We start from the raw sequence: 24,815 nt of genomic DNA, 5'->3' as shown, positions 1-24,815 counted from the left end.
AAGCAGAAGTAGAGGCACAGACATAGAGAACAAGTGTGTGGACACTAAAAGGGAACACAGGGTGGGAGGAGTTGGGAGACTGGGATTGACATATATACAGTATTGATAGGATGTAGAACATAGATGACTAATGAGAACCCTACTCGATGTTTGTGATGATCTAAATGAGAAGGAAATCCAAAAGAAGAGGGGATATATATGTATATATATATAACTGATTTACTTTGCTGTACAGTAGAAACTAACACCACTTTGTAAAGAAACTATACTCCAAAAAATTAGCTTAAAAAAGTAAAAGAGTTCAATCCAACATACTCCTCAAAGGAAATGTCTCTGCAAGAGAGAAATACACATTTCTTTTAATACCACAGCTTATATTTTGAGCATAAAGTCTTTAGAGACAAACAAATGGCAAGAAACCCATTTGCCATCTCCGGCGGGCAGGTGGAGTGGCCACTGCGGGTCTAGGCTCTGTGCTGTTCTCACCCTGCAGGGGACACTGCTCGCCAAGCCAGGCCAGGCCAGGATCTAACAGATTAGGACGTGGGATTCGCAATTTTGCAGCTGGCAAAACATGCCACGGGGCCTTTAACAGGGCTCCGAGCCCATGGATATTTCAATCCTTCAGGAACTGAGGGTTTTGCCCTTCTCTGTCTGGAAGGACACATGGCACTGATGCCATGGCCCCCAGGGTGGATCCTTGTGGGGATTTTTTTTTCCCCAGCGATTTGTAGAACTGTCACTTCCAGAAGTTGGCATTTGTTTAGTATGTGAAATATGTGTAAGGATGCTAATGTCTGTCAGAGAAGGCAGTTCAGTTGCCTTTCTGGTGGTGTGTACATGTGGATTGAGATGCTTGGAGCTGATTAATATTATCATTATACATATATATATGAAATGAAATTATCTTGTTGACCCAGAATGTCCTCTTTATCTTAAACTAAGATATGTTAACTGTCTCCTTTCTGCAGAGTGTTCATAACATTTCATTCTTCTGATGGAAGAACTTACTTTCAGGAGTGGGTTTATTTTTTTAAGGATTTTAAAAAATAATTTTATTTTTGTCTGTGCTGGATCTTTCTTGCTGTGAGGGCTACTCTCTAGTTGCGGTGCGCGGGCTTCTCATCACGGTGGCTTTTCTTGTTCCAGAGCATGGGCTCTAGGGCACAAGGGCTTCAGTAGTTGCAACGAGTGGGCTCAGTAGTTGCGGCTCCCGGGCTCCAGACCACAGGCTCACTAGTTGTGGCACACGGGCCTAGTTGCACGTGGGATCTTCCCCAATCAGGGATTGAACTTGTGTCCCCTGCATTGGCAGGTGGATTCTTTAACTACTGAGCCGCCAGGGAAGCCCTCAGGTGTGGGTTTTTGTAAATCAGTTGAATTTCTTACTGGTGTTTGTTATTTTTAAATTTTATATGTTAAATTATAATTCAATGTATTTTAATGTATAAATTAGCTATTATATAGTCGTATATGTTGAAATTATATTTATGATGTGACAATTTTCAGCTTATGGTAGAAATAAATCGTTTTCTTTCTGAATGCTTCTCTGTATCAGAGATAGCTCCAGTATTACAAATCGTTGTGCAGCGAAGGTGAAATTAACAGCTGCAGAGCACATTGCAAATGGAAGAATCTTGTGTATTGGCCTGGCGAAATTTACTTCAGTGAAATTTAACTAAAGATATTTTTTAAAAAAAGCTCAATCATTTATTCAGCAAGTATTTAATGAGTGCTCAAGCTTGCTGGTTGCGACCACTGAGGCCCTGTGCCACAACTAGAGAATCCATGTGCTGCAACGAAAGATCCGACACGATGCACCAAAACCCTGTAACTGAGACCCGAAGCAGCCAAGTAAGTGATTATTGAAAACAGTTACCCCTCTGAAATATGAAGCACATTTTGAAACTAGCCTATGCCTCTCATCCCGATTTTTACACCCATGCCAAGGTGATCCCACGTGTGGTAGACAGAGACCTGGGACTCCACAGGAGCTGACCCCAAACGAGCACTCGACTCCTTTACCATGTGTTTTTGGTAGAAACAGCTCAAGAGAGATGGTTGCCTTCTGCCTTCTTAAGCCTGGTAGTGAAGGCCTTGTTATTTCAGGGACAGACGCCCCGGAGGTACTCATAACGCTGGTGCAGCTTTTACAGAGGTGCTGACGTAAGAATAATCACATGCTGTATTTTGTGAGCGATTACTCTGGGCCGGGCTGTGTTCTCAGAGCTTTACACTTAGAACTCATCTGACCCTCACAGCAACTGCATGGTGCTGATGCTATAACTGTCCCGTTTTACGGATGAGGAGGTTCATGAACTGCATAGTAAATAATATTTGGTTAAGACACCTCCCCTACCCACTGCTTCATCCTGGTCCTCTTGTTCAGCTCCTTGCGGGGGGATCCCACTGGGTCAAGCACAAAGGAGGAAGTCTCATGAAAAATATTGCTACATTCACATGTAGTACACAATGCTATCTTTAAAATGAATAACCAACAAGGACCTACTGTATAGCACAGGGAAGGCTGCTCAATATTATGTAACAACCTAAATGAGAAAAGAATTTAAAAAAGAGTAGAGACATGTGTAACTGAGTCATTTTGTTGTATACCTGAAACTATCATGACATTGTTGATTAACTATATCCAATATAAAAGAAAAAGTAAAAAAAAAGAAAAGACCTATATCACTCAGATACAAATGTAAAATGTTTTTTAAAAAATAAACTCACATTTGCTTTCTGACAAATATCAGAAGGGCCGCTATTGCTGTGACCTGGGGTCTTATGCCAGTCATTCTGGGGCGGGCTAGTAGCAAACCCAGGATCAGGGCTGGCTTTCTGTCTTTTCAAACTCGCTTTCTTGCTTGTGGGGGGTTTAGTGGGCTCGAAGAAATGCCTGGTGGGTTGGGAATCATACGGTGCTTGGGTCCTAAGCCAGGCCCTGCACTGACTGTATGATTTTTGGATAAGTGAGTCAACCTCATACTTATTACTGGAGACTTTCTTTTCTCCTCTGGTTCTCTGAGATGACCTAGAGGGGTGGGATGGGGAGAAGGGAGGGAGGCTCAAGAGGGAGGAGATATATACATAATTATAACTGATTTGCATTGTTGTAGGGCAGAAACCAACACAACATTATAAAGCAATTTCCCTGCAATTGAAAAAGAAATTTTTTTTAAAAGCAGAAAGACTGGGTATTAAAAAGAAAAAACAATGAACATCAACCATACCTTTCTAAGATTCAGTTAGTCCAACCCCAAATTATTACTTTAATATAAATAATATTAATATAACTATTATAGTAATATAGTCATGCTAATAAAATAGTTAATATTGAAACAAACTAGTATTGTGTGCATGCGTGCATGCTTAGTTGCATCCAACTCTTTGCAACTCCGTGGGCTGTAGCCCACCAGGCTCCTCTGTCCATGGGATTCTCCAGGCAAGAATACTGGAGTGGGTTGCCATGCCCTTCTCCAGGGTATTTTCCCAACCCAGGGATAGAACTCAAGTCTCTTATGTCTCCTACATTGGCAGGTGGGCTCTTTACCATTAGTACCACCTAGGAAGCCCCATAAATATAGTAAAAAGAAAAATCAAATAATAATAGTACCCATGTGCTAGTGGTAAAGGACCCGCCTGCCAATGCCAGTTAGACATAAGAGACTCGAGTTTGATCCCTGTGTCTGGAAGATTGGCTGGAGGAGGGTATGACAACCCACTCCAGTATTCTTGCCTGGAGAATCCCATGGACAGACGAGCCTGGTGGGCTACAGTCCATAGGGTCAGACAGAGTCGGACACCACTGACTTAGCACACACACACCAATAGTACCAAAGGGGTCATTGAGCAGATTGAAGGAGAAGCTACTCTAAAGCGTTTAGCTTGGTTCATTTGGCAGTGGTAGCTTTTGTTAAAGGTAGAACAGTGATAGTTTCTCTCTGAGGCAGAAACTCCTGAAGCTGGGCTTGGCAAAGATGACACAAAAAGGTCATCAGGAAGGAAGCTCCCTAGAGGGACCGTGGAGGAGAAGGCAGTGACCGGAGAGTCCCTTAGTCAGCAACAGTGATGCAGAGTCGCCCCAGCCTGCATCTCCAGCCTCAGCCTGTGTTTGGCCCACAGCCTAGGAGCAGGGGTCCTCAGCTTTCCGGGTTAGTGGGTGGTCACTGAGTAATACAGTAGAGCAGGTTTCCCTGGGTTCAAATCTTGGGGAAGCTCCACCACTTACCTGCTGTAGGGCTTTAGGCTCCCTACTTTATCTCTCTGGGCCTCAGTGTCCTCATCAGTAAAAGGGATAATAACAGAATCTCTATCCTAGGGTTAATGCAAGGATTAATTAATTTAGATGCCACAACCTGACATCTTAATATGTGCTAGTAGTTATTACCAAGCTCCAGCCAGGTCCTGGAGCAGAGCATCCAATGAGACACAAGGTCAGTCTTCCTGGGGATTTAACAGCAGTGGAAGGGGAGATTAAAAAAATAAAATCAGCTTTTGTTACACCTGAGATTCGTGCTTTGCAAGAAAGTACAGAGTGTTTCCATCTGGGCAGGGGGTTCCTAATGAATTTGTCTCTTGCTCTGTGGGAGGAGAGGTCCAAGAAATTGTAGGGAAATGTATGTGGTTTCTCAGGTATTACTACTCCCTTGGACAGCAAGAAGATCAAACCAGTCAGTCCTAAAGGAAATCAACCCTGAATATTCATTGGAAGAACTGATGTTGAAATTGAAGCTCCAATACTTTGGCCACCTGATGAGAAGAACTGACTCAATGGAAAAGTCCCTAATGCTGGGAAAGATTGAAGGCAGGAGGAGAAAGGGATTACAGAGGATGAGATGGTTGGATGGCATCATCGACTCAATGGACATGAGTTTGAGCAAACTCCAGGAGATGGTGAAGGGCAGAGAAGGCTGGCATGCTTCAGTCCATAGGGTCACAAAGAGTTGGACAGGACTGAAGCTACTTAGCACAGCACAGTATATATACTAAATACATCTAGAACAATGTATAAACAAGGTTTCTTTTTTTTTTTTTTTTTTACAAGGTTTCATACTTAAAACTAAAGAAAGGGGAAATGTATGGGAGGATCTAGGTTCAGTGCTACTGTGCAGTCTTCAAGCCTTGTTCTGGGGCTTCTCACTGCTTCCCTGGGCGCGATCAGTTCACAGGACCAGCGGGGCAGCGTGTTTTCCCCCTTGTTCAGTGGCTAAGTCGCATGGGACTCTTTCTGACCCCATGGACTGCAGTGCACCAGGCTCCTCTGTCCTCCACTATCTCCAGGAGTTTGCTCAAATTCATGTCCATTGAGTTGGTGATGCTCTCTCACCATCTCATCCTCTGCTGCCACCTTCTCCTTTCCCTAGATGTCCCCAAACCACACCCCTGAAAAATACCGAAGTCCCTTGCTCAAGTCAGTCTGTTCAGGGTGTCCTGGCACACCTACGGCCTAGGAAGTGGGGGCCGACTTTCTGCGAGGCCTGAATTTTGTCCCTAATCAGCTGTGTGTCTTCAGGCGTGTCTCAAACCTCTCCCAGCCTCACTTTCTTCATCCGCGCGGCCGAACCTCCAGGATCCAGCCTCCAGGCTCTTGTCGTCTGCGTGGGCCTGATTCTCTGCAGCACTTTACAGTGTATCAGAGGCACGTGGAGCAACAGGCGGTGGATTGCAGACAGGAGACCGCGAAGATGGAAGGCTACCTCTGGTGACTCCTCGGGCCGGTGGGGTGAGCCAGAAGCGTTGGCTGCGGCTGCTGCTGCTAAGTCCCATCAGTCGTGTCTGACTCTGTGCGACCCCATAGACGGCAGCCCACCAGGCTCCTCCGTCCATGGGATTTCCCAGGCAAGAGTACTGGAGTGGGTTGCCATTGCCTTCTCCATAGACACGTTGGATGAGAGCTTAATACCCGGCGACAGATTCGGCTTCAAGGGAAGGCAGTATTTTTACTCATCAGAATTGTCCAGGATGAACAGAGGGAAGGGGCTTGCCTTCAAATGTGAATCTCTGTGATTCCCACGTATCAGTTCAGTTCAGTTCAGTTCAGTCTCTCAGTCGTGTCCGACTCTTTGCGACCCCATGAATCGCAGCACGCCAGGCCTCCCTGTCCATCACCAACTCCCGGAGCCCACCCAAACCCATGTCCATTGTGTCGGTGATGCCATCCAACTATCTCATCCTGTGTCGTCCCCTTCTCCTCCTGCCCTCAATCCTTCCCAGCACCAGAGTCTTTTCAAATGAGTCAGCTATCCGCATCAGGTGGCCAAAGTATTGGAGTTTCAGCTTCAAATCAGTCCCTCCAATGAACACCCAGGATCCAGTTGATTTAAAATCGGAGTTCCCGCAAAGGATGCTCCTGCTTCTCTACCAGTGTGGGGGTATGAACACGGATGGTACCTTTTTAGAAATGGACCACCACTTCCGCTCACCTCCATGTAGCTGTAGCAGGTAGAGGAACAATTTCACAAGGACACTGCCGGGTGGGATGTGGGTGCAGTTACTTCTTCAGATCTGGGTGTTCCCAGACATGAAAGAGGGGTGATAATCCGCAACAGCGTTTCCCTACGGTCCTATTACTTGAATTCCTAAGAAATGATAAACCAAAAAGCAACTTTCCCCTTTGCGACCGCGGCAGGACTCGAACCTGCAATCTTCTGATCCGAAGTCAGACGCCTTATCCATTAGGCCACGCGGCCGCCCGCTAGCTAGAACTCTTTGGACAATCTAAAAAGTATTATTACCGCCCACCGGCTTGCCTGGGACTAACCCACCTGCTTCTTGAGCAGGGGAGGTTGGACCTTGATTCCCAGAGTTCCGCAGGGGAAGGTCCATCCGGAAGTCCTTTTTCCCCCCTACGGGCGGACCGGTCTACTTGTGGCTCTCCTATTGGTCGCGCTAGGAGTCTCCCGCCTGCCTCTTGGGTAGCCGCGGGACCTAGCAGGGTACAGACGGGAAGTTGCCCCTGCCTGTGAGGCGGATCGTTCGGGTGGAGGCCACAGGCCACCCCGAGGCTGCACAGGCCGCGCGGAGGGAGCCGGGGCGTCGCCAGCCTGGGTTCGGGAGCCGCAGACCAGAAGGCACCGGGCAGACTGAGGTTTCCGGCGGGTTCGGCGCAGGGGGGCGGGCGGCCGTGTCGCTGAGCGGCGGCGCGGCCCCTCCCTCTCCAGTCTAGGAGCGCGGCCCTGGGCTGGGCGGAGGCTCGTCCCAGCGCGCACCGCGGCGCGGCCGCCGGGCTCAGGCTGGCGGCCGAGGGCCCCTGCGGCGCGCTGGGCCAGGGCTCGGGCGGGGGTGGGGGCCCCGCGGGACTGCGGCCCCCTTGGCGGGCTCGAACCCGGGCACCGGCCCCTAAGGGCGCTAGGCCCTCGGGCTGCGGCGATCGGGGGGCACCGGCAGCCACCGTTTGCTGAGCACTTGCCGAGGGCCGTGCCCCGCGGCAGGTTCGCCCTGTGTCACCCGAACAGCAGTCCTGTATGACCGGTAGAACCCAGTCACCCCCATTTTACAGAGTAGGGAAATGGGGGCCTAAGCCGCCTGCCCAAGGTCACACGTCTCGGAAGAGCTGGAGCCGGGATTCAAACCCTGGTTGTCCCCACCAGAGTCTTGCGCTCTTAACCACTACCGTCGTCTTCTCTGATGAACTTAACGTGAACCTCGGTTTTCCGAGGGGTATTGGTATTTCCCAAGGTTGCTTGATGATCAACTGAGAACATGCACCTAAAGGCGCTAGGCACCCTGCTTTGGGACGCAGGCAGTGCTCGCGGAAGGAGGGCTGTTAAGATCGCACGTGCTCTGCATGTTGGTAACACTGTACATCTGTCTCCTTTAGGATTTGTGGGTGGAAGGCAGGCATGGTCAGAACCATTTCCCTGGCAGGAAAGCGGAGACAGGACGTGTCCCTCTCCACGTCTCTCAGCCAGTGAACGCTGCCAAGCTGGAGCCCAAAGCCAGGTGTCCTGACGCCCACCGAGGGGCTCCCTGCACCCACCATGAGCCGCCTGCTCTGGAGGAAGGTGGCCGGCGCCACCGTCGGGCCAGGCCCGGTTCCAGCTCCGCGACGTTGGGTCTCCAGCTCCGCCTCCGACCCCGTCCCCAGCGACGGGCCGCCGTCGCCGCAGCCTGTGCCATCCTCGGTGGGCGGGCAGCTGCGGCACAACCCCTTGCACATCCAGATGCTCTCGAGAGGGCTCCACGAGCAGATCTTCGGGCCCGGCGGGGAGAGGCCCGACGAGGCCGCGGTGCGCCGCAGCGTGGAGCACCTGCAGAAGCACGGGCTCTGGGGGCAGCCGGCCCCGCCCTTGCCCGACGTGGAGCTGCGCCTGCCGCCCCTCCTCGGGGGCAGCCTGGACCAGCACTTCCGCATCCTGGCGCAGAAGCAGAGCCTGCCCTACCTGGAGGCGGCCAACTCGCTCTTGCAGGCGCAGCTGCCCCCGCGGCCCCCGAGCTGGGCCTGGGCGGAGGGCTGGACCCGGTACGGCCCCGCGGGGGAGGCCGAACCCGTGGCCATCCCCGAGGAGCGGGCCCTGGTGTTCGACGTGGAGGTCTGCTTGGCAGAGGGAACCTGCCCCACGTTGGCGGTGGCCATATCCCCCTCGGCCTGGTGAGTAGGGAGGGGCCAGGGTCAGGGGACTTGAGCCCTCGAGGGGGGCCCCCACTCTGTGTCTGACGGGTGGGTTTCCAGGGACTGTGGACTCAGTGGTGAACTGAAATCAGCTCGACCCCAGCTTTGATAGAGCTTACTTTATGGTGGGGAAGGTGTGGGTGGTAAAGGACACCCTAGCAAGTGTCAGGTGGTGATGGGCTCAGCAGAGTCCCAGTAACATGTACTTGAAGCTGACTGGGAGACCATTTGAGATTACCTTGATTTGATGCCTTTACCCCTTCCCCTAATAGCTTCCTGAAAAGTTAGTCCAAGACATTTGAACAGTGTTTCTATTTGGGGATGTCTGGTTATTTTGGGCAGGAGAAACTTCCCTTTGGTGGGAATGTCCCAGGCGGTATAAGACACGTACCGTCCCCAGCTGCTCTCTTAAGTGCCAGACCAAATCCCGCTGCCCCCCCATTTCAGTTTCCAAATACCCCTCCCCTCAGGTGACACCTTGCTGATCACCCCTAGTTGAGAAACACTTCTTCCATCCCCCAGCCTCCCAAGTAGGCCTGCAGGCATTTTGGTCCCCCAAATGTATATTCAGTCACTCTTTTTTTTTGAGTAACTTTCTAAGTGCTACCCAAGTTTCTTTTTCAAACAATGATGGCAGTACTGTTTCTCCCCTTTTTTTATTCTTCATTCCAGGATTAAAATACTATTTACAACCTTAATGCTTTCAGGCATGGCCAGCAAAAAAAAAGTTGGCAGTTTCTTTATTCCTATTGGAAGCTACATCTTTGTAAAGAAAGCTGCGAAATGTTAAATATGCAGTTGAAAATGGTGAAAACATGGCTAAATAGATAAGGTAGGCATTAATGGCTGAAAAGAGCAAAACCAGATGATTCCTTATTGATTAGTTCCAGTTAAGATGAGAATCTCAGAGCTTACTATCTAACTTGATGGTCAAACTAGAGGGAATACTCTCCATCATTTGAGAAAGTAAAGTAGGCTGTGGTGGCTGAAAGGAAATTAGGAAACCAGTGATAAGAACTGTTTTTTGATCTTTCGGTCATTCTTGGCCAGTTTACCTCTAGTCCCCTTTTTCTTTTCTCTTCTTCCTCTCCTGACTTTTCACCTCTTTCTCTTCCTGTCCTTTCCATCATCCTCTCATTCTCATACCATTCTTGCCAGTGGTACTGGGGGGCACCGCTCAGTTTGCCTGGCAGTGGAAGTCATTACTGAGGACCGGGCTCATACAGGGCCTTCCTCCTGGGAGCCTGACTGTGGTGGGGGCAGAAGGCTGGGGCCCTGACAGCAGCCCACTTAACTTTGGCATATCCCTGGCACCTGGCTGTCTAACGTCAGATGCCTGAGCAGCCCGCGGTTTCCAGTGGAAGGGAGAAGCCTTGCACAGGCCAGAGGGCAGCTTTCCCAAAGGCTGCAGGTGAGGGCTTTGGTCATGAGACCGGAGGGACATTGCACAGGCTGTCAGTGCCAAGCTGAGGCTCACAGGGAAAGTGTAGTGTTAATGGCGTTGGTTCTGACTCATCTTAAATATGCCAAAGGTGTTTGCATTTTGGCTTTCTTCTTTTTTATCACAAAAATTTGACAAGATGGCTCTCATGCACAGCTGCAGACCCAGATCTTGACACCAGTCTGGCTTTTTATTGCAACCAAAGTCCCTGTCATTCCCGCAGCCTCTGATATTTGACATCCTTCAGCCTTTTCTTCCGTGTTATTAAGGGCTTTGACATGCTGAATTGAGAGGGAAGGAGGTTGCACCTCGAGTTCCTGAGCATTTTCCCATCATTTGGGGTGTGGGTTAGATCTCACCAGGTTTAAAATTAGGAACCACTTTTTGCTGGTAATGCTCTCCCCGAGAGAAACTAGTTTGTTTGTCATTAGCTGTTGTGACAGATAACCCCTCCTCCCCTCCATAAGGGACACAGGGAGCTTGCTTGCAGCTGTGGTGGCCACACAGGTGGCCTCGTCACTCACTTTGGTGCTGAGTGGCCTTGACCCTTTGGCGTGATCCATGGTTCACAAGAGGCTTTTTGCTCAGTGGCCGTTTCCCTACACTTATCCTTGTGGATCTTGAGCAAACTCCGGCCTTTTCCCGAGTCAGTGTCAGGCCCCCAACAGACAGCACTCACCCCCTGTCCACCCCACCCCCCAGCTCTAGCACGTACTTCTAGAACATGTGCATACATCTCCTCCTTTCTGGCACTTTCCCTGGTCTGTCACTGGGGGTGGTTGCTCAGAGGCCCAGCACCTTCTCCAAGGTGCATGACTTGCTCTTTGTCCTTCGGAATCTTTCCAGCCATCAGATGATTCATCCTGTACCTGTGTGCAGCGTTTGTCTTTTTTTTTTTTTTTTTGCCACTTTCAATTAAAAAAAAATTCCACTTTGGGTCCTGTTATAATTGTCTGTCCCCTTTATTAGCTCTTTGAACATGAGCTGTTTCATGCTCATAGATGTGAGGGGTTGGTAACATTCATTAAGACATCTCAGAGCCAAGCACAGACTTGGTGAGCCCCGGACCTAACAGACATCTTGATGGCCAGGCTGCATGCCCGTCTGGGACACCGGGGACTGTGGCGCGTAGCTGCCTTCCTCTCTGTGGAGGTGGAGAAGTAAAGAAGGCTTTGTAACTCCTCCTCACTCCCAGCACGGCCCCTGACAGCACCCCACCCGACCTCCAGCTCTGTGAGGGTTAGGAGACCTTGTCCCCAGCTGCTAGCGCAGGACCTGCATGTGGTGGAAGGTGTGCAGTGGGGCCTGAGGAGCGGGGCGTGCACGTCTCTGGGCTGAGCCTGCCTGCCTCTCACCTCCTCAGGTATTCCTGGTGCAGCCGGCGGCTGGTGGAAGAGCGTTACTCTTGGACCAGCCAGCTGTCGCCGGCTGACCTCATTCCCCTGGAGGTCCCTGCCAGTGCCGGCAGCCCTGCTCAGCGAGACCGGCAGGAGCGGTTAGTGGTGGGGCACAATGTGTCCTTCGACCGAGCCCACATCCGGGAGCAGTACCTGATCCAGGTAGGGATCCTGGGGCTGACTGCAGGTCCTGGCTCGGGGTGGGCTCGGAGCCCGGCTTTCAGTGGCTGGGGAAGGACTGCGTGTCCTGGCTAGTGCCTCCATTGCCTTTGTAGCAGCTCCAGGGCCCCCTGCTGACCAGCCCTGCCCGTGGTCCTTGTGCCCAGCTCTTGGGTCCCCAGCATCCCTGGCACAGGACCTGAGCTGTCACAGTACTGATGGCCCTTGTCTGTATGCGGCATTTTAGAGCTTGACCTGGGCTTTGGAGGCCGCGGGCCCCATAGCCTGGGCACGTGTCCTGCCTCAGCCACTGGTGAGCAGCATGTGCTTCTTGACACCCCTGAGCCTCAGTTTCCTCTTTTGTAAAAAGAGGGAGATAGCAGAAGTTGCATCAAAGGATTGCTGAGAGGGTTTGAACAGTGCACATGTCAGACACCCAGAACCATAGTGTAGCACTTCCTGCGTTTGTGGAAAGTGCCCCAGGAGAGGTGGGGCAGGTGGGAGCAGCCTTGGCCTCCAGCTGCAGATGCTGAGGCTCAGACAGCCTTGTTAACTTGGCCAGGGCCTCATAGCTGGTGAGTGGCAGGGCGGGGCAGCCAAGCCTGATAGCTCGGAAGGCTTGGTTTAGGCCCCTCTGTTCCCAAGGTGCCTCTCAGCACTGTTGCTGGGAAGGGCCTTGTGTTGGGACTGAGCCTGGCCTGTGCCTTCCAGGGTGGCTAGGATCTAGAAGGCAGGCCCCTCACAGGTGGAGGAACAAGCACCAGCAAGTTTGAAGACACTGCGTCTTGAGCATCCAGCTGTGTGCTGGGAGGGGGGCTATGGTGGGGCTGGTGGGCTGAAGCACTGAGCTGGGGTAGGCAGGCCCCTCTGCTGCAGCCTCTCCCTACTCCTCAGGGTTCCCACATGCGCTTCCTGGACACCATGAGCATGCACATGGCCATCTCGGGGCTGAGCAGCTTCCAGCGCAGTCTGTGGATGGCTGCCAAGCAGGGCAAGCACAAGGCCCGGCCCCCTACTCAACGAGGCCAGAAGTCCCAGAGCAAAGCCAACGGCCCACCGGTGAGGGCACAGTGGGCGTGGGGGGACCCCGTCACAAGCCTGCCCATCTGGCTCAAGGCCACGCTGACCTGCCATGTCCCTCGCTCTGGCCCCCAGATCTCGTCCTGGGACTGGCTGGACATCAGTAGTGTCAATAACCTGGCAGACGTGCACGGCCTCTACGTGGGGGGGCCTCGCCTGGAGAAGGAGCCCCGCGAGCTGTTTGTCAAGGGCAACATGAAGGACATCCGTGAGAACTTCCAGGTATGGCAGGGGGTGGGGTGCTCCGGGGGTGCGGGCAGGGGCAGGCCCCTAGAGGCCCTGGGAGTGTAGCTGTCACACCTGACCCTGGGCCCCAGCGGCAGTAGTGGGATGACTGCCCACCCTGCGCCTTCCTGTCGCCTGTGCCAGGACCTGATGCAGTACTGTGCCCAGGACGCGTGGGCCACCTATGAGGTTTTCCAGCAGCAGCTTCCACTCTTCCTGGAGAGGTGAGGGAGTGCCCCTCTGGGAACCCCTGGGGGTCAGTGGGTTCCCGGTGGTACCTGGGCCCATTGTAGCCAGGTGCTGCTGGGCCTTTCTCAGGCTGGGGCCCTCAGCCTTTCTGGCCCGAGAGCACGGAGCTGCTCTGTCCAGGGGTGGCCACCTGGGCCTTGGGCTCTCGGGTGTCTACAGAGTCCTAGAGGAGAGGTCCCAGGCTGTGCTTATTTCATGGTCTGCTCAGCGCCCTCTCTGAACCCAGATCCTGAGCCACGGGCTTCACGTCCATCTTGGTTATGTGTCCTAGTGAGTCAGTCTGATGATGCGGTCAGAATTGGAAGCCTCAGCCAAACCCGGTTCTGATCTTAATTGTCCGGTCCAGCTCACGTGACCTTGGGCAGGGCAGTTGGTTTCTCTGAGCCCCGGTGGTCTTGTCTGTGAAGCACACACAGGCATACTTGACTATCCAGTTGTGAGGCTCTTGTGTGACACTTTGTGTGTGTGGAGTTGTTAACGCAGCGTCTGGCTCCTGGTCATTACTCAGCACGTGGCAGCCACCTCCATTTTTGTGAGCTGTCATTCCCACATTATCCCTATTTTATAGATGAAGGAACTTTGGCTCAGAGAGATGACGTCACTTATGCAGGGTCCCATGGCTGGGAAGTAGGAGAGAGCTGGGGTTTAAACCCCTGTCTCTCTGATGTGGGTGGTTGGGTTGAGGATTGCCAGGCCGGCTCAGGGCTTGGGCCAGAGCCTTGCCTCCCGTGGTCATTTATGGCAGCCCTGGTGTTTGTCCTGAAGGTGTCCCCACCCGGTGACTCTGGCTGGCATGTTGGAGATGGGTGTCTCCTACCTGCCCGTCAACCAGAACTGGGAGCGTTACCTGGCGGAGGCCCAGGGCACCTACGAGGAGCTCCAGCGGGAGATGAAGAAGTCGCTGATGGACCTGGCCAACGACGCCTGCCAGTTGCTCTCGGGAGAGAGGTAGCCAGGCCCTTGGGTGGGCAGGGTCCTCCTACAGGGGCCGGGCAGTGGGAGGCCTGGCCTCTGGCGTGGCCTTAGCCCTGCCCTGGTGAACTGGCTGTGCAGGTACAAAGAGGACCCCTGGCTCTGGGACCTGGAGTGGGACGTGCAGGAGTTCAAGCAGAAGAAGGCGAAGAAAGGGAAGAGGAGGGAGCCGGCTGCAGCCAGCAAGTTGCCTGTCGAGGGGGCTGACGCCCCTGGGGACCCCAGGGATCAGGAAGGTGGGGAACATGGGCGGGAGGCGGGGAAGGGAGGGGCCCTGGGAAGGGCCTGGGACCCTGGGGTCCCTTGGCAGTGGTGGCTCCAGCCTTCCAGAGAAGAACCCACGCCCCCTGCAGTGGAAGCACAGAATTCGAACCACTGGACTGGACCGCTGGGCAGGTCCTGGGAGGGTCTTTCTGAGATACCCTTCCCTGGTCCTGATTGTCCTCCCCACCCTGTGCAGACCCCGGCCCCCCCAGTGAGGAGGAGGAGTACCAGCGAGATGCCACAGCCCGCACCTGCTTGGAGCAGCTGAGGGGGACCACAGAGCTCCTGCCCAAGCGGCCCCAGCACCTTCCTGGACACCCAGGGTGAGCCCTTCCCCTCACATGTCCAGAAGCCACCCTATCCCTCCCTCCACCTCGAGACACCCATATTCTGGGCCCCAGCACAGAGGGTAGTATGCGTATGCGCCCCTTCTAACACGCTGCCATCTGTTCCTGCCATCTTCCTGTCCTGCTCTCACCCCTGGGTCCCTGGGCTTGTTCACTACAAGTGCACTAAGCACCTGCTGTGTTCTGGGCCTTACTGCAGCCTCTGAGGGGCAAAGAGAAGCATAACTCCTTTCTAGTAGCTTCTCCCTGGGAGGAGCCAGCCTGCGCTGGAGTTGATATCCATCATGAGACAGGAGAGTCATCAGTGTCGAGGCAGAACCTAAAACTCTGCCTGGTGAAATCAAGGAAGGCTTCCTTGAGGAGGTGACCTTCATTCTCACCCCACAAAGTGGCAGAGATGGGAAAATAGGGGCATCCAGACTGAACAGCAAGGGGCCAATTTTGTGTTTCCCTGAGAGGAGGCCCCCTTAAATCTGTGCCCTGAGTGCCTCACTTGCCTAGCTCTGGCATTGGCTTTGGTGAACAGCCTGTGAGGGATGGAGCACTGGGGGCCCTGGTGTGCTTCTGGAGCAGCAGAGGTCGGGTAGACCTGTGCGCTGCTCTGGGCAGTTCCCCTGGTGAAGTGGAGCTTGGCGAGGAGTCTTGCCCTTGGCAGTGTGTATGGGTCCTGGAATAGGGAGCTGACACAGGATCTGTCCTTGGGGAATATTTGAATTCTAGGGGCCTCCATGGGGGTCCTGGCTGAGTCCCAGTGGGAGGGGGTGGTAATGTCAGGCTGAGGTCACCAGCAGGCCTTGGGATGGGTGGGCATTGTCACGGGTGGAGAGAGCCTTCCTCGTTACATGCTGTCCTCCCCTGACTGCTGTGACGCACTCTCTGCTGGCGGTGTAGGTGGTATCGGAAGCTGTGTCCCCGGCTCGATGACCCTGAGTGGACCCCTGGCCCCAGTCTCCTCAGCCTCCAGATGCGGGTCACACCTAAGCTCATGGCGCTGACCTGGGACGGCTTCCCTCTGCACTACTCGGAGCAGCATGGCTGGGGCTACCTGGTGCCCGGGCGGCGGGACAACCTGGCTCAGGTGTCGGCCGGCAGTACTCCCACGTCGGCTGGGGCGGCCTGCCCCCACACGTAAGGCTCTGGCTCGGGGAGGAAGGGGCTGGCATCTCGGGACCCTTCCCCTTGTTGGAGAGGCCAAGCCCAGCTCGGGCTAGGGTGAGGAGCCTGAGTTGGAGTGTCTGGCTTCTAGTTCTTTTTTGATGGCAGTCTTTCTGTCCAGGCCTCCGAGCCCTGTTGAGTTGAAGGCGTGGGGTTGGAGTGGGAAGGGCTGAGGCCCTGCTCAGGAGCCTGCAGCCTGGCTGTCCGCACAGAAACACGTAGAGGGCGGGCTGGAGGCCGTTGAACGTGACGGGTCTATGGACTTCGTGTGCCTCCGTTGAGTATCATTTATCGAGCACTGGTTATCTTCTGTGTTAGTAAACCCATTACAGTGCTTCCTCATTTGTTCCCCAGGCAGCCGCATGAGACAGGGTGGTTATCTTCATTTTAGAGCTGGCAGAAGAAAAGGCCATGGGGAAGTCTCTTGTCTGAGAACCCAAACTCTTGAGCCTTTGACAGGCAGGTGCTGGGGAGAAGCCATAGTGCGTGAAGTGGCCCAGAACTGAGGGCCCTGGCTCAGCAGGGCATTCTGACCCTGCCCGCCTGTGGGGCCTGAGGACAGAGGGATGGGGGTCGGCCTGCGCCTGTGAGTTGAAGAGTGGGTGCAGGAGCCAGCCTGGGGTGGGCCTGGCCCTGACTCCCCGCTACCCTGCTCCCCGCATGCTCTTCTCCCGAGTCAGCCCGGGCCTCGAAGCCCAGCCTGCCAGCAGCGTGCTGTCGTTCTCAGCTTGTCCCTCGCTATCTGTGAGCCGGGGAGAGTGCTGTCCATTCCTGCCTCAGGGCCGCTTCTGGGGACTGAACAGGGAACGGTGGAAGGCACCCGGCGAGCGGCCTGGCCCGGAGGGGGCCCGCGGTAATCAGGCTGCGGCTGCCGTTCTCTGCGCAGAGCCATCGAGTCCCTGTACAGGAAGCACTGTCTTGAACAGGGGAAGCAGCAGCTGGAGCCGCCACAGGCAGACCTTTCCGAGGAGTTCCTGCTGTCCGACAGCGGCGCCATGTGGCAGACGGTGAGGGCGGCTCTGGCTCCAGGACGGGGCAGCCTCTGGGTGGGGGCCGGGCGCCAGGGGCACTCATCTGCTCACTCACCCCAGAGTGGGGCTGGCGGACGTGGGCCAGCCCAGCCCCCTGCTTTACTCGCTTGGTACCTGGGCCCCTCCAGGTGGAAGAATTGGGCTGCTTGGAAGTGGAGGCCGAGGCAAAGATGGAGAACTTGCAAGAGGCAGTCCCAGGTCAACCGCTAGCTCCGGTGAGCTGGGCGCCTGCTCAGGGCTTCTCTGGGTGGGTGCTGGCTGGCCACGTCCTCCTCTTGTGCCCAGGTAGTGCTTTCCCCCTCAGTTCCCAAGGTTTTGGGGGGCTGGGAGATGACCACCATGCCCTTAGGCAGCCCCACCCTTGTTGGAGGCCAGAGAGGGAGCCTGAGACCGCATGGCCATCCTGTCTTTTCCCAGCTGCATGCCATTTCAGGCCCTTATTCCCACCCCTACCCCATGGCCCTCGCTGAATGCAGGTGCTGGAGCAGGGCCTGATCTAGGTGTGTGGCCCCCACAGACTGCTGCTGGTGGCCCCAAAGCCAGCCAGCCAGCTTATCACCATGGCAACGGACCCTACGACGACGTGGATATCCCTGGCTGCTGGTTCTTCAAGCTGCCTCACAAGGTGTGTGTGCTGGTTCACACCCTGTTTCGTGGTGTCCTGGGGCACATAGTAGGCCTGCAGAGTGACTCAAACCAGGAGACAGCCTTGCTGTGGGAATGCCAGGAGTAGAGGGGCAGAGCATGATCTCGGACAAAAGTTGCCATCTCTCTGAGCCTTTGTTTTTTTTCTAAAAATTGGGTGGCAAGGGGCCTGATGGCAGAGTTAAATGACATAAGGCTAGAAAAAAGAGAAAAATGACATGGGGCATCTCTTTGTGACCCCATGGACTATAGCCCGCCAGGCTCCTCTGTCCATGGGATTCTTCAGGCAAGCATACTGGAGTGGGTTTCCATTTTCTTCTCCAAGGGATCTTCCCCACAGGGATTGAACCTGGGTCTCCTGCATTGCAGGCAGATTCTTTACCATCTGAGCCACCAGGGATGTTTTCGAGCCTTTTTCTAAAAATTGAGTGGCAAGGGGTCTGGTGGCAGAATTAAATGACATAGGGCGAGAAAACAAAGATCATGGCATCTGGTCCCACCACTTCATGGGAAGTAGATGGGAAAACAGTGGAAACAGTGTCAGACTATTTTTCTGGGCTCCAAAATCACTACTGATGGTGACTGCAGCCATGAAATTAAAAGACGCTTACTCCTTGGAAAGAAAGTTATGACCAACCTAGGTAGTATATTCAAAAGCAGAGACGTTACTTTGCCGACAAAGGTTCATCTAGTCAAGGCTATGGTTTTTCCTGTGGTCATGTATGGATGTGAGAGTTGGACTGTGAAGAAGGCTGAGCGCCGAAGAATTGATGCTTTTGAACTGTGGTGTTGGAGAAGACTCTTGAGAGTCCCTTGGACTGCAAGGAGATCCAACCAGTCCATTCTGAAGGACGTCAGCCCTGGGATTTCTTTGGAAGGAATGATGCTAAAGCTGAAACTCCAGTACTTTGGCCACCTCATGCGAAGAGCTGACTCATTGGAAAAGACTCTGATGCCGGGAGGGATTGGGGGCAGGAGGAGAAGGGGACGACAGAGGATGAGATGGCTGAATGGCATGACTGATTCGAGGGACGTGAGTCTGAGTGAACTCCGGGGGTTGGTGATGGACAGGGAGGCCTGGCGTGCTGCGATTCATGGGGTCGCAAAGAGTTGGACACGACTGAGCGATTGATCTGATCTGATCTGATCTGGGCGAGAAAAAAGAGAAAAATGACATGGATCATGTCAGGGGCCTAGTACCACGTCTGGTGACTGATGGCTGTTACTGGGAGGGGAGCTGGGTGTGTGCCTGCGTGTGAATGTGTGTGTGTTTGCGCCCATGTGTGTGTGTATGTTGCAATCAGGGATTTGCCCCAGACTGCTCTGCTGGTGGGGCAGTCTGGGCTCAGTGTTGGGCAGTGCCTTGGGCACTGGGGATCGCAGCACACCTCCAGGCCCCGCTTCCTCTGCTCTCCGCAGGATGGCAACAGCTGCAATGTGGGCAGCCCCTTCGCCAAAGACTTCCTGCCCAAGATGGAGGACGGCAGCCTGCAGGCTGGCCCAGGAGGCGCCAGCGGGCCCCGGGCCTTGGAAATCAATAAGATGATCTCATTTTGGAGGAACGCCCATAAGCGTATCAGGTGGGCCGTTGGGGAGGGCAGAGACTTGCTGCTATGCGTGCCTCTGACCAGGTCACCGCTCTCCTGGGATCCCTTCCCCTCCCCCCTCCCTACCCCCCCAACCCCGGGGCCCTGACAGCCTGTACTACAGCACAGGGCTTGCCCGGTCTGGAGGCCAGGCTCTCTGTGGTCCTGTTGCCGTGCACCCACGGACCAGGCTCTTTCCCTCTCCAGCTTTAGTTTCCTTGTTATGTAAGAAGACTGGTACTGTAGGTCCCTGAAGGCCCCTCCCAGCCCTGTGAGGCCCCTTCTGTGAAGGGCTAGTGGCCTGTAAGCTGTGTTGGGGGCTGGGTCCTAGGCCGGGAATGGCAGATGGATCAAAGTCTAGTTCCATGGCGGAGGTGGCTGCCAGCAGCACGCTCCTGTGAGAAGAGTCTGGCAAGGGCTGGTGACGTCTGCCCTGAGCGTGGAGGAGGCAGTGGTGGCAGGGCTGCAGCGGGGTGCCTCACGGTCACCCCAGGATGCGGGCAGAAGTGGCCTCAGCCGCCTGGCCATCTCCTTGAGGGCTTGTGCTTCTGGGTGGTAGATGGCAGGGCCCAGTCCGAGTCAGGTCAATGGAGAGGGTTGAACCGGCCGGGCACAGAGGGCACGCAGCAGAGCAAGGTAGTTGAGAGCCGTGTCGTGAGGGGGTGGCTCCTGCCCCCATGGCTGTGCTCAGCAGCGTGTCCCCACAGCTCCCAGATGGTGGTGTGGCTGCCCCGGTCTGCGCTGCCCCGGGCCGTGACCAGGTATGTCCTATTGGGGTTGTGGGAACAGGAAAGCTGAGTGAGGCGGGTCCTAAGACCAAAGCCAGCTGTGGGGATTCAGGTCCTTCCCCCCGACACCCCCACAGGCATGCCAACTACGATGAGGAAGGCCGCTACGGGGCCATCCTGCCCCAGGTGGTGACGGCTGGCACCATCACTCGACGGGCTGTGGAGCCCACATGGCTCACTGCCAGCAATGCCCGGGTACGTGTTCTTTGTACGTCTGGTCTCCCTGGCCTTCCTCTCCTGTCTCGAGAAGTTGGGGTTGCAATGAGCCTGTACTAAGATCTGAGTCTGGCGGGACTCAAGTCCAAATCTGGCATCACAGCCCCTCCATTTGTTGGGCAGATAAGTTCTGGGCACCAGCTCCTGGCCAGGCATGCGTGGCACAACTTTTGTGGAGTCTGCATGGGGCTGAGTGTGAGCCAGGCATGGGGCAGGGGATCTTTACCTGGAACTAGCAGAGCTGGCTGCATTCCCTAAAACCATGCCTTTGGGAAGGGCCACCACATCTCATTCTAGTCAGGCCCTGGGGTGAGCAAGAGGAGTCTCACCGGGTACCTACGTGGGGTATGACCTCCCTCTTCCCACAGCCTGACCGCGTAGGCAGTGAGTTGAAGGCCATGGTGCAGGCCCCGCCTGGCTACGTCCTCGTGGGTGCCGACGTGGACTCCCAGGAGCTGTGGATCGCAGCTGTGCTGGGAGATGCCCACTTTGCCGGCATGCATGGTGAGCGGGAGCCAGGGCTGGAGCAGAGTGGAGGCGGCCTGGTGCCTGGCCGGCGGAGCCGCCTCTCTCACTGTCGCCCTGCCCCCCAGGCTGCACAGCCTTCGGCTGGATGACCCTGCAGGGCAGGAAGAGCAGGGGCACTGATCTGCACAGCAAGACAGCAGCCACCGTGGGCATCAGCCGTGAGCACGCCAAGATCATCAACTACGGCCGCATCTATGGGGCCGGGCAGCCCTTCGCCGAGCGCCTGCTCATGCAGTTCAACCACCGACTCACGCGGCAGGAGGCAGCTGAGAAGGCCCAGCAGATGTATGCGGTCACCAAGGGCCTCCGCCGGTGAGTGTCCCCCCTTCCCTACCCCTGGGCCTCAGGCTTGCTTTATTGTCTTTGCTGCGCCTGTCTTTTTGACCTTCCCGTTGCCTGAGCCCTCATACGGCCTCTGACCTAGCTCTAGGTGGGTTGTCCTTCCGTTGTGATGTTTGCTCGCTTCACAGTCCGTTTTCCTCATAGCCGTGAGTTATCACTGAGTGGTTGCAGGGTGCGTGCTCTGCTCCTGCAGAATAAACAGTAATGTGGGGGTTGCAAACCCACATGCTCACAGGGCATGAGAGCAAGTGAGAGGGGGAGCAGAGTGTTGTCCAGGGAGGTGAGAGGGGAGGCGGGGTTGGGAGGATGCTCTAGGGTAGCGTGTACTGGCGGAGGCAAGGCAGTGACAACAGACATGGCTGGGTCTTAGTCGTGGAGACCTTTGAAAGCGTCATGGTGTGGACTGAGGGGTGGTGGGGAAAGCCTGTTGTACCTGTGAGCAGGTGAGTGACATGACTGGCCAGCAGGGGACTAGCCTGGTGTCGTCTGAAGCCGCAGTGAAGCTGTGAGTCTAGGGCAGCAGGGACCGAGAATGGTGAGCCAGGCTGGCTGTATGTCCTGTCTTCTGCCTTTCTAAATGCTCTTCCCACCCTCACCCCAAAATGCAGGGTGGTAGCCTTTGCTGCCTGCTGGACTGACATGACACCTGTTGGTCACTGGGCAGTGCAGGGTTGAAGGTTTAGGACAGTAATGGTCCCCTGTCCTTTATCGGGCTACCTTCAGGAAGCCCACAGAATCCTGGGATCCTGTCTAGGCTCTGTTTCTGCCTGCTGTGTGATCTCAGAGTCACTTAGCATCTCTGAGCCTTTTGACCCCAGGGCGGTTGTGGAAATGGAGTGGAGTTGAACACGCCTAGCCCAGGGTTTGGCACAGAATAGGCATTCCCATGGAAATGACGGTTGTGACGCTGCCCCCCAGGTACCGGTTGTCAGATGAGGGCGAGTGGCTGGTGAAGGAGTTGGACCTCCCTGTGGAGAGGACCGAGGACGGCTGGGTTTCCCTGAAGGATCTGCGCAAGATCCAGAGAGAAGCTTCAAAGAAGTGAGACCCTTCTGTGTGTTCATGTCAGTGGGAGGGTTTGGGCTTGCCTGGGGAGAGCTGGCGTGCTTTTGCCCTGATATGGTGAAACACAAAGCTTGCCCTCTTTGTTCCCCAGATCGCGATGGAAGAAGTGGGAGGTGGTTGCTCAGCGAGCCTGGATGGGGGGCACAGAGTCAGAAATGTTCAACAAGCTGGAGAGCATTGCCACATCTGACATACCGCGTACCCCGGTGTTGGGCTGCCGCATCAGCCGGGCCCTGGAACCCTGTGCTGTCCGCGGGGAGGTATCGCCACCCTCGGAACGGGGCAACGGGGGCCTCGGAGGGCAGGGCTCCTGTGCCGCCTCCTGCTCAGGAGGGAGCTGCTTGTGGTCTGGCCCTCCTCACCTGTGCCTTCCCTCCCCAGTTTATGACCAGCCGAGTGAACTGGGTGGTGCAGAGCTCCGCGGTGGACTACCTGCACCTCATGCTTGTGGCCATGAAGTGGCTGTTCGAGGAGTTTGCCATTGACGGGCGCTTCTGCATCAGCATCCACGATGAGGTTCGCTACCTGGTGCGGGAGGAGGACCGATACCGCGCGGCCCTCGCCCTGCAAATCACCAACCTCCTGACCAGGTAGGCAGGGCCCACGGCTCCTCCGGCCTGAGCGTCTGCCAGCTACATGGGGCTTGGACCACACTGAGCACAATCTGAATTTTCATGCCCCCAGGAATAAGTGTTTCCACTTTTATCTCTGATTTTTAAAAACTACGAAGTCTTAAAAAGACTGGCTCAATATTTAGAAAAGATTTTTGGAGACTGAAAGTGTTGTATCGCCAGACTAGATCACTGGGGTGGTCAGGAGGTGGGAGAGGAGTTCTCAAACTGTGCTCCCCTTGGAACACAGCTTTGTTTTGAAAATCAGATGACAGGCTTTTCTCAAAGTATCTCAGAAAATTGAGATACTTTTTCATTTGTAAACATTTATTCTTAAGTGCCAAAAGTTTGCTATTCTGTTAGTAAACAGAAAACATCGTTAACAGGGAAGCTCAAGTATACATATTGAGTTAATTTCCTTGTAGTAAAATCCCTAGTTTATATGATTGTATTAACTGATGTTACAGTTCCATGTTGATCTGCCACTAAGAACCAGTTTGGGAACCATGGCCTGTCCTGATTAATGGGTATATAATGAATGTTTACAATGATCAATACTGCTGCCCTCGTCTTCTGACCAAAGTGGGAAAAAAGGTGTGTTTTGAGTCCACAGTTGTACGCGAGTGTCTCAGCGGGAGGTGCTGGCCCATCAGCTTTCTTCGCTTGCACAGAGCCGGCTGGGCAGGCCCTGCAGGCCACCTCCTGGGAGATGGGTCTTGTTCATAGCGGGGGCGCGACTGCTGCAGGGGATCGGGTCTCTTTCAGGTGCATGTTTGCCCACAAGCTGGGTCTGAATGACCTGCCCCAGTCAGTGGCGTTTTTCAGCACAATCGATATTGACCAGTGCCTCAGGAAGGAAGTGACCATGGACTGTAAAACCCCTTCTAACCCAACTGGGATGGAAAGGCGATACGGGATTCCCCAGGGTGAGCACAACACCTTCCTTCCTTATTACACATGGGACGGGAGGTGGACTAGAAAGTGGTCTCAGACAGCAGAGGCTTGGGGCACTGGAGGGTAACCCCTATCTTGGGCTATGTACTGGGCTGGTTCGGTTTATAACGGGCCCTGAGTCCAAAGTGAGCATAATGTTCAGATCACAAAGGCATGTGTTTCTAGAAAGATGTTCCTAGTAAATGAAGTGTTTGACTCCGGTTTCTTTCTTCTTTAACCACACACACACACACACAAAAGATTTAAACGAGATTTATTTTAAAGTCACAGTGGGTTCTTAGGTGTCAAAATTATGCTCTGAATGCCAAACAAATTAGAAAGCTTAAAGTCTATTTAAAATGTATCTAAGACAAACATTTTATAAATAAAGAAAACAGATCCTCCCCAAATATGACCCTACCATTCTTGGCAATCCTTTTTGACCTTAACATTAAGCGTTTCTCACTTCTGACTGCTTCGTGAGGGGGCATCCTAACGAATTGCACTATTTTTCAGGTGAAGCGCTGGATATTTACCAGATAATTGAACTCACCAAAGGCTCCCTGGAGAAATGAAGCCAGCCTGGACTATAGCCCTGCCTGGAGGCTCTGTATTTGCTCCCATGGAGCTTCATTGGGGCAGTGCAGGCTCCTAAAACTCAGGCTTTCAGCTCTGCTTTTTGCAAAAGGGCTGGCCTGAGGCCAGCCATTTTTCAGTAGCAGGGCCTGCCAAGAATGATTGCCTCTAAACTGAAGGTGCAATTGAGTTCAGAACCAAGATGCCAATGTGGTGCAGGCAGCAGGACAAGGGGGCATTGTTGCTTGTTGGGTAAAAAGAAAGCAGAAGCCCCAAAGTTCACATTAACTCAGGCATTTCATTTCCTTTTTCCTTTTCTTCTTGGCTGGTTCTTTGTTCTGCCCCTCATGCTCTGATGCAGTGCCCTAGAAGGGGAGAGAAGTAACGCTGTAACGTGAGAAGCCTGTTCAGAGGCAGTGGAAATAAAAACAGAAATCCTTTATCTTCTCATCAAAGCCTGTGTTGGTCATGCTTTCTCCCCCGTCCCACTCACGGGAGGTAACTGTTGGAGATGGGGGCAAGCTCTGCAGTAGAGCAGGGTGGTGCTGACTCCTTCCCTTTGGACTTCTGTAATGACGCAGGGAACACGGT

At 54.2% G+C, this 24,815-nt stretch overlaps 2 protein-coding genes and 1 non-coding gene across 6 annotated transcripts in view; 1 reads left to right on the top strand and 2 right to left on the bottom strand.

Annotated features, from left to right (window-relative positions):
- Positions 1-6,619: 6,619 nt before the first annotated feature.
- Positions 6,620-6,692, bottom strand: TRNAR-UCG (transfer RNA arginine (anticodon UCG)). Its single transcript has one exon. It is a non-coding gene; the product is annotated as a tRNA-Arg (tRNA).
- Positions 6,693-7,284: 592 nt separating this feature from the next.
- Positions 7,285-24,679, top strand: POLG (DNA polymerase gamma, catalytic subunit). 2 transcript variants are annotated; one of them, XM_061394416.1, is made up of 22 exons: positions 7,290-8,593; positions 11,419-11,614; positions 12,506-12,670; positions 12,767-12,913; positions 13,061-13,140; positions 13,931-14,113; positions 14,219-14,373; positions 14,598-14,724; positions 15,640-15,876; positions 16,790-16,910; positions 17,063-17,149; positions 17,452-17,559; positions 18,999-19,159; positions 19,873-19,926; positions 20,031-20,148; positions 20,538-20,673; positions 20,763-21,009; positions 21,958-22,080; positions 22,196-22,364; positions 22,486-22,694; positions 23,481-23,641; positions 24,165-24,679. In XM_061394416.1, exons 1-22 carry the CDS (start codon positions 7,983-7,985, stop codon positions 24,221-24,223), a joined length of 3,654 nt encoding a protein of 1,217 aa, XP_061250400.1. In that variant the 5' UTR covers positions 7,290-7,982; the 3' UTR covers positions 24,224-24,679. The 2 variants fall into 2 exon arrangements, with proteins under 2 accessions (XP_061250401.1, XP_061250400.1); XM_061394417.1 differs by lacking the exons at positions 23,481-23,641; positions 24,165-24,679 and adding an exon at positions 23,183-23,474 and having other exon boundaries at positions 7,285-8,593.
- Positions 23,906-24,815, bottom strand: part of FANCI (FA complementation group I) — a 68,494-nt gene continuing 67,584 nt past the window's right edge. For all 3 annotated transcript variants that reach the window (XM_061394413.1, XM_061394412.1, XM_061394414.1), the window contains exon 38: positions 23,906-24,589. In XM_061394413.1, coding sequence (XP_061250397.1) covers positions 24,509-24,589 — 81 coding nt within the window. In that variant the 3' untranslated portion in view covers positions 23,906-24,508. The remainder of the gene's footprint in view (positions 24,590-24,815) is intronic.

The sequence above is a fragment of the Bos javanicus genome, chromosome 21 (genome assembly GCF_032452875.1).
Source record: "Bos javanicus breed banteng chromosome 21, ARS-OSU_banteng_1.0, whole genome shotgun sequence".
Lineage (NCBI taxonomy): Eukaryota > Metazoa > Chordata > Mammalia > Artiodactyla > Bovidae > Bos > Bos javanicus.
Note: the sequence above shows the minus strand (reverse complement) of the source record. Positions and strands in the feature narration are given on the sequence as shown.